Source organism: Pteropus vampyrus, unplaced genomic scaffold, assembly GCF_000151845.1.
Source record: "Pteropus vampyrus isolate Shadow unplaced genomic scaffold, Pvam_2.0 Scaffold29, whole genome shotgun sequence".
NCBI lineage: Eukaryota > Metazoa > Chordata > Mammalia > Chiroptera > Pteropodidae > Pteropus > Pteropus vampyrus.
The window spans coordinates 9,004,903-9,018,911 of record NW_011888810.1 but is presented as its reverse complement, the minus strand read 5'-3'; the positions used below and the strand labels follow the sequence as shown (position 1 = coordinate 9,018,911).

At 34.6% G+C, this 14,009-nt stretch overlaps 1 protein-coding gene across 1 annotated transcript in view; it reads left to right on the top strand.

Moving 5' to 3' along the window:
- Positions 1-14,009, top strand: part of CDH8 (cadherin 8) — a 334,115-nt gene that overhangs the window by 259,775 nt on the left and 60,331 nt on the right. Inside the window, exon 9 of the mRNA XM_011356674.1 lies at positions 6,436-6,557. Coding sequence (XP_011354976.1) covers positions 6,436-6,557 — 122 coding nt within the window. The remainder of the gene's footprint in view (positions 1-6,435; positions 6,558-14,009) is intronic.

Here is a 14,009-nt window from a genome sequence, read left to right as displayed (position 1 = left end):
TTTCCTTCTAGACGGCTTTGTCACATCTCTTGTGTTTAGAAAATTAATCTTTAATGAATGCTAATCAAGTTTCTAATTATAATATCTTTATATTTAATGTTTGTGTATCAGATGAAAGACAAACATTTTGGGGCCAGTCACCAAGGACATGAATAATTTTCTTAGAAGCTTGTCTAATTAATTTTATTGCCCTATAATGTTTTTAAAGTTTGAACTGCGATCATTTCATTAATTTAGATAAAAGTGAATTTTCAGCGTTTAAATATGACACTTGTGTTGAAAATTATGGTAAGTTGTAATCATTTTAAACATGCATGTTCATTTACTATAGATAACAATAACACATTTGGGGGATATTTAAAAGACTCGGGATACTAGTTTCTTATTTATTTTATTGTTTTTCTCTTTTTTTTAAACTCAAGAAATAGTACATTTCTGGGACATCTATATACTTAAGAAAACAAAATAAAATAACTATAACTTTTCTTGCCAATCTGCTTTATTTCCAACTTTTAAAATGGTAAATTTCAAGAAATATTTCAAGGGCTCACCAATGATATAGCTCATACTCATTAGCATATAACAGAAGATTCTTTTTGATATGTTCTCAACTTTCTGTCCTGAGGTTGCCGCCAGCCACTTCTCTGGATGCTCCCACAGTTGGAGCTACTGATTATTTTGGTAATGGCATGGTATCCGGGCTTCTGGGCCTTTTACACATGGCTTGCTCTATCTGAATGATTCGTCCACCTTTCTTTAGCTAGGATATTTCTACTCATTATTTAAAGTTAATTCTAAGGCCAGCTCCTCTTTTAAATATTACCTGTGACTATAGGAAAATCTCTCTCTTTCCTGTATTCTTCCATAGCATTTTGTAAAGGAATAGTACATAGAGTAGATGGAGACATAAACGAACGATGATAATGTGATATTTCCTTGAGTCTTGTAGATCCCTTGATTATAGAGCTTTGTCTTAGTAACTGGGAATACAGATGTAAATTTTTGTTAAACAACTAAAGAGAAGAACAATGGAAGTATAAATGAATGAAAGACAAAAGGGTGTTATCAAAATTCTCAGGGGGGTTGCCAGTTATTTAACCTCCTTGAGCTTATATTTTTATAATATTTTGGAAAATTAATCCAAGAAACTATGGACAACTATGTTAATTCCACATTTTTTTTTTCTAGGACAAGAACAAGTTTACGATGGTATCATTCTATTTAGTCACAATTGTCCTAGCTTTTGGGAAGAGGAGGTGTAGTGAGTTGAATTATGGTCCCCATAAAGATATGTCCAGATCATAACCCCACTGGTGTGAATTTGTTGTTTAGAAAAGGGTATTTGCAGATGTAATTGAGTTAAGGATCTTAAGATGAGCATTCTAGGGCCTACCTGGATAGTCCCTAAATCCTATAACAAGTGTTCTTAGAGGGTTGAAGACACAGGAAGAAGAGGAGACAGCCCTGTTACCATGAAGGTGGAGACTGGAGTTAAGCAGCCCCAGCCAAGGAATGCCTCGCTTTCTCTCAGCTGAGTCTTTGCCTACTAGCTGGCTACTAGCTGGCCTACAATTTAGCCTCTATCTCCAAATCTACTCAATCTATCAATCTTCTCCCATTTATCTTTCGCAACAACCTCCATTGTTTTGAGATCATCAATAGGTTTGGACTTCTTCACATTCCTTTGCAAATGGAGTCGGTTCCTTTATGAGAGATTCAGAGCTCTCCGCTCCATGCTGCTCCACCCATCCCTAGACGAAACCTGAGCCATGGCCCTGGAGCATACTTTTAAGTAATACTTCTGCTTAGGAGCTGAGTGCCCTGTGGAAAGGGGAGATAGTAGCCTCAGTCTTCTTGGTTCCTCTCTCAGCATGAAACCTCCCCCTTATGAGCCATGCCGAGCATGAGCAGGGCCCCAGCTTTCTACTGACACTGTGCGAAATGAATTGGGGACTTGGCAGAAGAAAGCTACCCCCACCCGCAGTTGTCTCAGCCACAGATATCTGGGCAGGATGAGAATGGCTAACAGCCTGCCCCTCTTGGGTAGATAGCCCTGGACTAACAGGTTGGAGCAGTGGGAGCCCTGTGCTGTTGAGTGTGTTGGTCTGGAGTCTACTTCCCATCTTGCTGAGCTGTGAGGGTGGAGGGAGTGAGCAGATCTTGGTTCAAATACCACAGACTCTCTAAAACTGCTTTTTGTTGTTGTTGCTATTGTTTTTCTATATGCCCTTAGGAACTTTTCCATGGACTTTATTTATTTTTTAATAATTTTTACCAGTTTTTCTGGAGGGTCTATGGCATTCCTCATGCTATCATGCCACGAGTCTTAAAAAAAAGTAGAAACAAATGAACAAACAAAACTCAATTATGTGTTAAAAGGCTTTTTGGAAGAGATGTGGCTTGGGCTGAATCTTAAAGAATAACAAGGAATTCAACAATTAGAAAGAGGAGAGATTATATTATGGTTAGTTTGGGGAAACTGCCCAGCATGTTTTACATAACCACTAAGGCTACAGAAATTCTAACCATCTCTTCATACTCTACTAGCATATCACTTTTCAGGGTCAGGGTATAGAGTTTAAGTTTTGTTTCTTTTAAATTTTGTTTACTGAGGTGGACTGTAAACTAAACTAAATTAAAATGAAACACTCAGAAACCTATCCCATTCGACTATCTAAGAAGACATTAATTTAGTCAATTTGGGGAATCGTTAAATAATTATAAGGAAATATATTCAATTTAGGGTAAACAATATATAAAGTGCACACCATGAGATCCTTTACAGCTATGAGAAGTGGATTCCAAATTTGGTTCTGAGTTTTTGACATGCCAAACCAAAGAAGAAAATATAATCATATGAAAAGCCCATTGTACAATATATTTAAGTAAATTATTTACTTGTAGAGTTTCTGAGACAAATTAAATATCAGAATCAAAGAATATTCTCTATTATTTGTGATCTTCTAACAGTATGAAGTGATAGCTCCCAATCCCACATTACATCTAACAAAAAAAATTAGATGGTATTAGTCTAGGGATCTGGGCTCTTGGATAGTTAAGTATCAACTCACCCCAGACACTACGTATGAGAAATCGTGTATTACTTTAATGCTTAAAGTTATTCCAGTGAGAAACTCATGGAGCTTCTCCACCTTCTATGCTTGAGTTTTATCAACTATTGATGATTTAGACCTAAGATACCATTGCAATTTATTTTAACCATGAGATTAAGAAAAGAGAAGAGAGAAAAATTAAGAACATGGGGCTTGGCATAATTATTCTTTGGCAAAAACTATGAAAATTAAATCTGTATATGCATGTTTGCCTGTGGTGTGTGTGTGCATGCATGTGTACATATACACATGTAGTATGAGAAAGAGGGAAGACAAAGAATATTATATTCATTAGTTTTGTCCTAATCAATCATTGTCAGTGAATCTGATTCAGTAAGTTTAACATTTTCTTCACTTCCCAAGAAGCAACATCGTGTTTAAGGAATATGATAGCTTATCTTTACATTTACAGTTATCTAACACTATGCATCTATTATTCACTATTATATATATACAGTTCATTAAATCTGTGTTGATCATTGGCTATTTATTAATTAAATGATTAGAGAGATTGAAAAAATACAGTAGTAGAAGGCTTCCGTAATCATATATATATACACAAGAGTCAGTCTAGGATGTAGAATGGAAAGAATGACAAAGAAAGAAAGAGAGAGAGAGAGGAAGAGGAAGAGGAAGAGGAAGAGGAAGGAAGGAAGGAAGGAAGGAAGGCAGGCAGGCAAGCAAGCAGTAGTTTTTAGAGTTGAAATATGGATGATTATACAATAAAATTAATTAAAGGGACTCTGCCTTGGTTAAATTAAAAGTACCACAAGCAACAATGTATAAGTTACATTGTGTGGTCACTCTGGGAGCCTTGTAGATGGTTAATGCAAATTGGAGAATATTGGTGGTACAACCCAGGAGATATATCCAGTTCGGCATTTGATATTTGTACTCAAATTTCAAATAGCAGTCAAACTTGAGGTAAATATCTATAACAAGCCTATAAGCATTCTTGAGGAAATGACAATGATTAGTTACCCAAACAAACAAACAAACAAATATATTTTGTTTTGAACTTCATTGGTATTGTACTGTGAAAATGATTATGTTGGGAGGCCAAAACTACATCTTGGAGTTGATTTTTAACTGAATAATTTTGGTAAAGCAATATAATCCTTTGAGTGTTAGTCTCCATCTAAAATATGGGGATAACATTATCTACTTTATAGTTCTTTAGTGAGAACTAAAGAGCTGTATGTGAAATATCTTGCACTATGTGTAGTAAATACTCATTATGCATTGTGCTGATGATGCTGATAATTACAAAAGGCAAAGGCTAAAATGCCCTTGACTATGTGCCCAATACTATCCGAGCACTTTTAATTTTTTCTCATGTAATATTTATCATAATTCTGTAAATAATGTGTTAAGTTCTTGAGTTTCGTTTCCTCAGAAATAAAATGAGGTCAAATAACTTGTTCAGGATCATGTAGATACTCGGAGGCAAAGATGGAGCCCCAAACATTGTTTGTCTACTGCAAACGCTAATACTATCTTTTACTCTCCAGCAGATGCTCTTCAATTCTTTGTCAGACTAGAAAAGAGATCTAAATCTTTAAGGCTATAATCATACCTTATACTTTATTTATCTACCTCATTCATGTAGATAAAGCATATAGTGTAAGTTTCTTATCTTAGGGTCCTGTGTTATATTTTTAAACTGTCCCTTCCATGGAAACTTGGGAGGTATATCACAGATACAGAGAACAAACTGATGGTTGCCAGATGGGAGTGGGGTCAGAGGGCTGGGCGAAAAAGGCAAAGGGATTAAGAAGTACAAGTTGGAAGTTACAAAATGGTCATAGGGATATGAAGTACAGCATAGGGAATATTGTCGACAATATTGTAATAACTATGTATAGTGCCAGGTAGGTACTACATTAATAGGGGGGATCACTTCATAAGTTCTATAAACGTCTAACTACTATGCTATACACCAGAAACTAATATAAAATAATATTAAGTGTCAACTCTAATCGAAAAATAAAAATTAGAAAAAAGAATAATTCATTAGACATAAGAAAATAAAAGAAAAAGGAAATATCAGATGACACATTTAAAGTCATTGGCTTGAGTTTTGGGAAGTGAGGTTATTTCATTATTGGGGCGGTTGGAATTCCACGGGGTAATATCCATCCATCCATGATTAATCGAATTAGAATATTGGAGAGTAGCCATGACGGTTAACTCAATTTAAACCTTGTAGCATTGTCAGTGGTGTTAACCAACTCTAAATGTATAACAAGGCTATGGTCATTTAGTGTGTGCCTTAGAAATACCTTTGTATTTAACCAAGAAAAAAAAAGATCTTCGAAGGTTTTAGAGGTCTGAATTTAACCAACTATCGAAAAGAAAATTTGATATATCAAATGCAAGTCTGTTTTTTCATATTCAAAAATCAAACGCTTTCCCCCTCTTGGCTTGTTTATAAATATTGGGTACCACAGAAACACAAATAAATAATTGGCTCTTTCCAATCCATTCTGTATAATTTATGAGATCAAAAAATCGTACAGTTGGGGTCAAACTGTATTGTATTTATTACAAATGAAAAATCATCACATGTCTCAAGTCAGTAATGTATTAATGGACCAGATTTCTGTGCATGTGCGTGTGTGTGTGTGTGTGTGTGTGTGTGTGTTTGTGTAACTTTTTAAATTTAAGGACCTAAGGATTAAAGATTAAGTACTAAATTCTCTACTATCGGAATTAACCTGGAAAGATTAGAAGATTATTATCTTTTTACAATGATGAAAATCTTTACGAAAACAATATTAAAATGACTTGGGCTTAACTTATCCAAAAAGATCCCAAGGTCAATTTTTAATAAAAAATAAAATTCATAAAAGATATGATTCCCCGTCTTTAACATTATTCCTTTTATCATTGTTAAGGACACTCTCTCAATAATTGTTTGGTTTGGGCCTTTTGCTAGGGTTTTGATGTTTATCTTTAAAATATAGCCAGCCAAACAAGCAAAAGTACAAAAGTGGGTTGTAGGGAAACCAAGATAAACAAAGTGATAAAACTTTGTTGCCTACAGCATTTTTTTCTTTTGTATAATGGACTTTATCAATCAAATGAAGTTTTCTTCATCAAGGAAACTTCTTTTAATTATTCAGAGGTGGTCTTTATCAAGCTAAGCAGTTAAGCACTTGATATTTTTCCTCATTGAGTGGTCAGATTTTATAATCACCACGTTGAAAACACCCCAATTAAGGGAAGTTGAAACAGACACACATGCTTTCAAGAAGAAAGTTGAGTTGCACGTTAAAAATGAAATACCCTCCATGCTGATGTTATTTTTTCCTTCCCATAGGGAACCACAGTCAGATATCACGAGTACCTGTTGCTATAAAAGTGCTGGATGTCAATGACAACGCCCCTGAATTCGCATCCGAATATGAGGCATTTTTATGTGAAAATGGAAAACCCGGCCAAGTAAATATCTCCATGTTGTTAATGCTGATATGTTTGTATACAACTGTCTCATATTTGATTAACCTGCCTTATAGTGTGCATTTGCATCATTTATGATCTGCAAAGTCACAGGCAAGAAACATCCAAATGGGAACAGAGAAGGAGTATTTTTCTTTCTGAGATGTTAATTTTCTTCCTACTTGTGACCAAATTGGCTCCTGAAGTGGAATAGCCTGCTGTGCTGTGAGCCCAGAGCCAAATAACTATCTTAAAATATCTCGGGGCGGTATTAGAGTGATGGGGACAAAAATTTAACCTTCAAATGACAGGAAGCGAGGGAAAAGCTCGTAGGGAGGGCATGCTCGTTTCACAACAAACATAGGAATAACACATAATAGTGGAACCCAGGATGACTAGTTGTAGGAAGTTGTAGGAAGTGAATTTTGAAATATGTAAAAATGTAGATAATTTAGGTAAATATAAGGTAAACAACATGTTTTACACATGCAAGTGTAGCATCTGATAATCGTGTATTGATGGCATATTTTCTACCTGTCTCATATAGCATAAATAGGGATAATGAAGACGGAGGGGGGGAGGGGTGGAGAGATAAAAAAGAAGAAAGAAGGAAGAAAGGAGAGACAGAGGAAGGAAGTGGTGCGGGAGGGAGGAGGAAGAGAGTTATAAGAAAGAAGTATAAAAACAAAAACAAAACCTGCTATACTCTGAATGTCAAAATGGAAATAGTCTATGTAAAATTCTAAAAACCACAAATGTAATAGATTTATTTTAACAAGGTGCCAAAGTACTGTATGTTTAAGAAATTTATCGTTTTTCGACTTCCTAATTTATTTCTGGATGGTGACATTTTAATTTAAATAAACAGCAGCTGACAGCATGACACTGGAGTTGTTAATCCAACTATTCTTGTGCCTCATGTGGGTGTTAGGAATTAAACTTACTATTTGCTGAGCAGTTTACCTGACAAGAGTCAGACTTTTTTCCACCTAAAAAAAGAAATAGCATTGTAGCTCTATACTTTTAATTATTACAAAAATGTCCATGTGTTACCGTCCTATAAAACAGTGGACATTTTCCTCTAGACTACTCTCATATATCTGAAGGATTAGTATTGTTTCCATGTACCAAAGTAAGACACACACATGCACAGAGCAAAACTAAGATTGTAATAATAAAACTGATTAATTTCAGAAAACCTAAACATCATAAATATTGTTATAATCAAAGCATTAGCCTTTCAGTGATATACTCTTTTTTTTTTTTTTAACATTCTAACATTAGTTCAAATGTTTCTTAATTTTTTACCATGTGGAAATGCCCTCTAACTATCATGTTTAGACCATTTTCATTTGTGGTCCTTTAAGGATGGAGCGTGTGTATATCTATATGTATGTATGCCATATGTATATGCTATATATATGGCAGTAAATATCATTTAGCTAAGTTGATGGATTGAGTTGGCAGAGACAGTTCAATCAAAATATATAAAATATATGCAGGTCAGTTTTAAGGATATGGTTATGTGAGCCAGATCTTTGCTGGGGTAATGTAGCCAATCACAGACTTGTAAGCCAGCTGCTTTCAATCATACAGAATCTGTCAAATGCATTATAACTTAAATAAAACTCCATTGTTCATGCAAAGCTCATCACGCAAGTTTAGAGAGTCAATGGCACTGATATTTCAAAAGTTCAACAGTGGCTTCGCTCATGATATTGACATGCATGCCTTTGAAACTCCCGAAATTTGGAGTTCTACCCGGTGGATTTTGACTGTTTGCAAGGTTTTAATGATTCCTCAGCAGTACTTATACTCAGAAAAAAAAAAAAAATGCATTGTTTCATCATCTTTCCAATGGAAGATCAAAATAAAAAAGAAAAGTTGATTCTTTGTTTTATGATTTTTGCAAATCAAAATTAATGACTCCTGTGAAGAAATGTGTATGTTGTGTGTGTGTCCAATGCACTAGATTATCCTCAAATGAATCTGTTTAGGCACGTTTGTTAGAGTTCATTTTTACATGTAGAGATCAGATCTTTGGCTGTTCAGCATAAATTTTGGACATATGGCTGACTGGTTTATACACATGCAGTCATTCAAACAACTCCTGAATTCTCTGATTCCTTTGTGCTAGTCAGAACTCATATTTGATTCATTACATCATTCCTAGGTCACATTTAATGGCTTCAGTATCTCATTTTTATATTTAATGTTTTCCAAAATTCATCTTTGTTACCTATACTAGTATTCACTCATATAAGTTCAGCAGAGATACACTTTTAATTGTCTTTCCTAATACCACACAAACCATCGACTCACTTAGAAATTAGAATATTCATTATCAGATGATCACACACTCATGAGAGACAAATGTCAAAAACTGAATTAGCACTAAAGTCATAGTCACTCAATAGTTTCCAATAGTTAAAGTCTGCTCTACAACAGCCTCAGAGAAAGAAGTGCAGGTGACTTGGAATTGTCTGGTTTGGCTGGAAGGTATGGATTACGGGGGTCAGTGTCTTAGGAGATGGTGCAGCTGGTGATTATTAGCTGTGATCAAGGGCAAGCCATTAAGAAAACCTAGTCTGAAAACTTCTGGACTGAGAGAGCCTTTGTAAAAAGGTTTTTAAAACATCTCACAAAATGAAAACCAATGTCAGTGACAGATAATTCTATTGTGCTTGTCTCTTTTCCACTGTATTACACTCATTTAAATGAAAAGTCAGAGAGAGAGACAGAGAGAGAAGAGGCCACTTTTCTCTAATACAGATCTCCCCAGTTTATGATATGTCTATGATAAAACTGGCACTTTGAAAGTAGAATTGCAAATCATAATTGCTCCTACTACCTTCTCATGATTCTAAAGTGAAAGATGACATTTAAATTAAATTTGTTTCCTTAAGAGAGTAATAGCCACCCATGACACAGAGAAATAGTTCACAGTTTATTATACAAAATCAATGTGAATCCCTTTTGATTAGAATCCTTTTAAATAATCCCTCCATTACATAAGTAAATGTTAATATGATATTTTCTGATTACTAGTTACTTTTTTATTTCCAGTAGTTATAGGTAATTTATTTTAAGCCAAAAGATAGAAGATGACGTATGTTTTTAGTCCCTAACTCAATGATGGCATGATAGAGGCAACTGCAGATTATTTGGCCCTCGGTCTAACAGGAAGAAGAAAAAGATCCTCTCCACTTATGCCTCTCTAATGGCCAAGGCAGAAATGAGAGTGTGGACTGAGGATCTCAAGATTAGAATGCAAAACCTATGACTAACAGTTCATGTGTCTAATAGGATGGTCGGTTTTGGTCAGTTATACATTTTGACTTGATAAACTTACTAATCAGTTAGTAAATATTTATTGAATGCAAACTGTGTTCCAGTGCTTGGCTCGGTCCTGGGGATTTAGTGGCAAACAATGCCCTAAACATCAGTCTTTTTTTCTTCAGAGAGTTTTCTTTCTGGAAACAAAACAAAACAATCATAATAATAATAATAATAATAATAATAATAATAATAATAATAATAAATGATAACATTACAAGGAAATTTCTCAAATTCTGTAGGCAGAAAGGAGGCCAAGGAGATAAGGGAAATGGAGCTATCTTAATGAAAAGACCTCTTAATGTAGGTCACGTTCCACCAGAGAGAGGAAACGTCTCTGAAAAGGACGTTTCAAGTGCTGAAAAGGAGTCAGCTGGTGATAACTCAAATTCTGTCTGAAGAGAACGGTAATCTGGCTGGAGGGGTGGAGGAACAGATGTGGAGAAACCAGTATCTCCTTCATTGTGCCTGATACCGCCATACTCAGAGTCAAATGTGAAAGAGAAATAGAGGGCCTTCTGTAATTCTCTTCTACATCTTATCCCCTTCATAAGATCTTTCTAGAATTTTATTTCAGATTTGGCCTCTTGTTCACCATACATACAGACTTGAGATAATTTGCTCCAGATGGTTCATTGACTCAAGGACTAAATGTTGTATTTCTAGGTGTTGAGTCAAGGTCTCCTGTTTAGTCTCAGAATATTTATTATTTGAGAGTGAGTTAGGTGACAGACTGCTTCGGCTCTTCTTCCTCCAGAAAGGAGCTTCCCCTGTTACTGTAAATAAACCTAGTAGAGGATAATTTAAGCTTCATTACCATCTATAGAAGTTGAGGTATACTACTTGGCATCAAGTTAATTGTGTCTAGATTTAAAAAAAAATACTTTGGTTTGCCTCTTTTAATCCCTTCTTTCCCTGACCAATACTACAGCATATAAAGTTTGCTATATCATAGGTCAAAAAAAAAAAAAAGTTAATAGCCTATATTTCTAGGTACATATCTAGCTGATGCTTGACATATAATGGATATTCACAAACAAATTTAAATCAAGGTTGTAATTCATTTCATTCAGCAGTGACAAATATTTCAATAATTAGTTTCTCAGATATTACCATGGAAACAACTTGTTCTACTCACAGACATACAGTGCACAAGCTAACCTCTTTAAATGAAAAATCATTCATTTATATATTGAACAATATTTATTGCACATCTACAAGATGATAAATATTGTAATATGACCTGCAGAAACACTATGAAAAGGACAAGAAAGTATTCTCTCTAATGGAACTTAATGAGAAAGAGGAATTTAAAAAAATTGAATGAATAAATATTTAAATTTTGAAAACTGGGTTAAAGAAAACATAAATGCAACGAGTCAGGGGAAAACAAAGAAAAAGCAAAGATCTATTTTATATAATGTTATCAGATAAAGTTACTTTTTAAATTGGTATAATTTAGTCTGAAACTGGAAAAAAAAAAAATGAGAAGTGGAAGCCAAAACCTTCTAGCCAGCAGGATAAGCTTGTGCAAAGAACCTGAAGGGAGAAAGACCTTGGTTTCTTTGAAGAATTGAAAACAGCTGTGGCTAAGCATAATAAATATAATAAGAAGAATGTAATAAGCAAGAGTGAGATTGGACAAAAAAAGTTCTATGTTTGAATATAATCTACATGGGCACATGCACCCACGATTAAGCAGAAAGAACATTAAGAAGACTGTAAGTTTAAAAGTAACGGTAGCCTGGTCTAAGTTGGTGGCAGTGGAGTTGGAGGGAAGTGATTGCAGAAGTGATTGCATGCTTACATGAAAGAAATAATACATACAGATATCTAACATATAATCATCACCGATCTGAGAGTTTGGTGTTACAACCACATTTTGCAGATGTGGAGCTGAGGCTGAAAAGGAGTAAGGAAGGGTTTACCTGAGGCCATGAAGAGTGGCAAAGATGGGTTTTGAAGTCTGTTCTTGCAAGTGCCCAAGTCTCTGCACTTTTTAGGATCTCACAGTGCTTCCTAAGGAAGCAGACTTTGAAATTCCGACACACCTCATAGAAAAATAGTAATAAAAATAAGATTCGATCAAGAGTGAGCATTTTTCAAAAGAACAAAATAACTCCTGTGACCAGTAACACACTTTATTCAAAAGCATTCCTTGAAACCTTAAGTGAAAAGAAATAAAGCTTAATAAGAAAAGTAAAGATAATGATCTCTTGATAAACACCAGCAATGAATGAGTTTGCTACTTCATTTTATTTACTTTTTTAGTTTCTGTTGGTCTTTTTATAATAAATGTGAAACAATGAAATGTAATTGTGACATTTTATAGCACTCATGAAACAATAAATACAGGAGATTTAATTTTAACTTTCATGCTGGCAGGCATCTTCCAAGATCTATCTGTATACACATGAGGGAGACAGGATTGATTTTAAAATGCGTGAAATTGAGGGCCTCAACAAAATGCATAAAGGACTATTTTCATTTTATTTTGGGTGGACTAAGGAGATAGTAAATTAGTGGAATGCATAAAACAATATTTGAGAAGATCATATGTAACGAAACATATTTCAAGAGTCATTAGGAGAGGTATGACTGTTAGAGGACAATTTTGACAGAAGGAAAAGCATAAGTGAACAATATCGTGGAAGAGTTTAAAACTAGAACCATTAAAATGTGAGTCATAGCTCTACAATTTATTAGTTTCCTGACTTTGGGCCTCACTCTCTGCTGGTTTAAACTCATAATTTAGGGATATCTACCTCAATATTAGTTGCTCATGAATAATTGTAATTAATTATAGTTATCTATTTTAACTAATTCCATAGTCTAAGCAAAATATATTTTATTAGTATGTTTTTGTTGTGTTTATTGTTGTTGTTATTGTTATATATTTATGAGGTTTTATCTGGCACAAAACACTATAAATAATCCCTAAATGGATTAATATAACAGGACAATCTATTTTCCTGTATTGGAATAAATCTTTTCCTGTAAAACATTTTCTCACAAAATGGTTTTTTTTATTTTTGTAAAATATTTACAAGTGTTTTATTTGTCAAGGATGAAGGAAGGGTTTCTACTTCATTCCTCTCCACATGAATCGGTAGGTTAATATAATTACTTTTTTCAAATACACTGGAATCAGCTTTCAGGAATACATACTGTTTAAATCTTTTTCTAAAGTCATCCTTGCAGCCTCTGTATGCAGTGGCTGAACCTCTTGTGTGATTCTAAATTCCACGTGGTTTATTCTGGCCCCTAACGTGATTGAGATTGATGATCCGCAGAGAAAATGGTGCAAAGGATTGTTTAAAAATCTTAGGCCGTTGCAGACCGATGTCTTCTCTTTATTTTATTTTCAACCTGTAAGTTACTGAATAAGAATTTAGGATGGAAGCGAGGTGAGCACACATGTATGTGTGTTTCCAGTTGTTCATGGAAGCCATGTTGATGAACATGCCTTTTTGAAGAAAGTAAAATTGATCGTAAAAGGAGTTAGGCTTTGGGCTAGTGACATAAATTGAGTAAGACCTGGTACAAAGAAGAGATGACATATTATTGGAAGGACAGAGAACCAAATGGAAACAGTGCTATAACTAACAAGCTGTATAGACACAACACCTTCCCAAAGAGGTTGAGATTGAAGAAGGCTTCCAGATCTTTACAACTTATATGGAATTTTGGAGGATAACATTTCTTAAATTGAGTGTCTGACAAACACGTGTTGGGTATAACATGTCAATATATAGTGGTGTGTGTGTGTGTGTGTGTGTGTGTGTGTGTGTGTGTGTGATCTATATAATGATGGGAACCACTGACTTAAACAAAGTTAAATAATATTATCTTCTGTTGGTTTTGTTTAACTGTTTGATTCCCTTGCATTTATAAATACATATGAATCACCAAAGGGCTATATGGTGTTTGGCATTTACCCAACAGAGTTGATTATAAAATCTTGCAGATTTCCTTCAGAGAAAACTATAGAACTAGTGGAACCCCACTGGGAAAATTTTGTTTCAGGAGGATAAGTGATAGGAGACATTTCCAGCCTAGGTAATAATGTGTATAATGTTAAGGAGACATCAGGAAATATTCCTCTGAAATAATATAGTG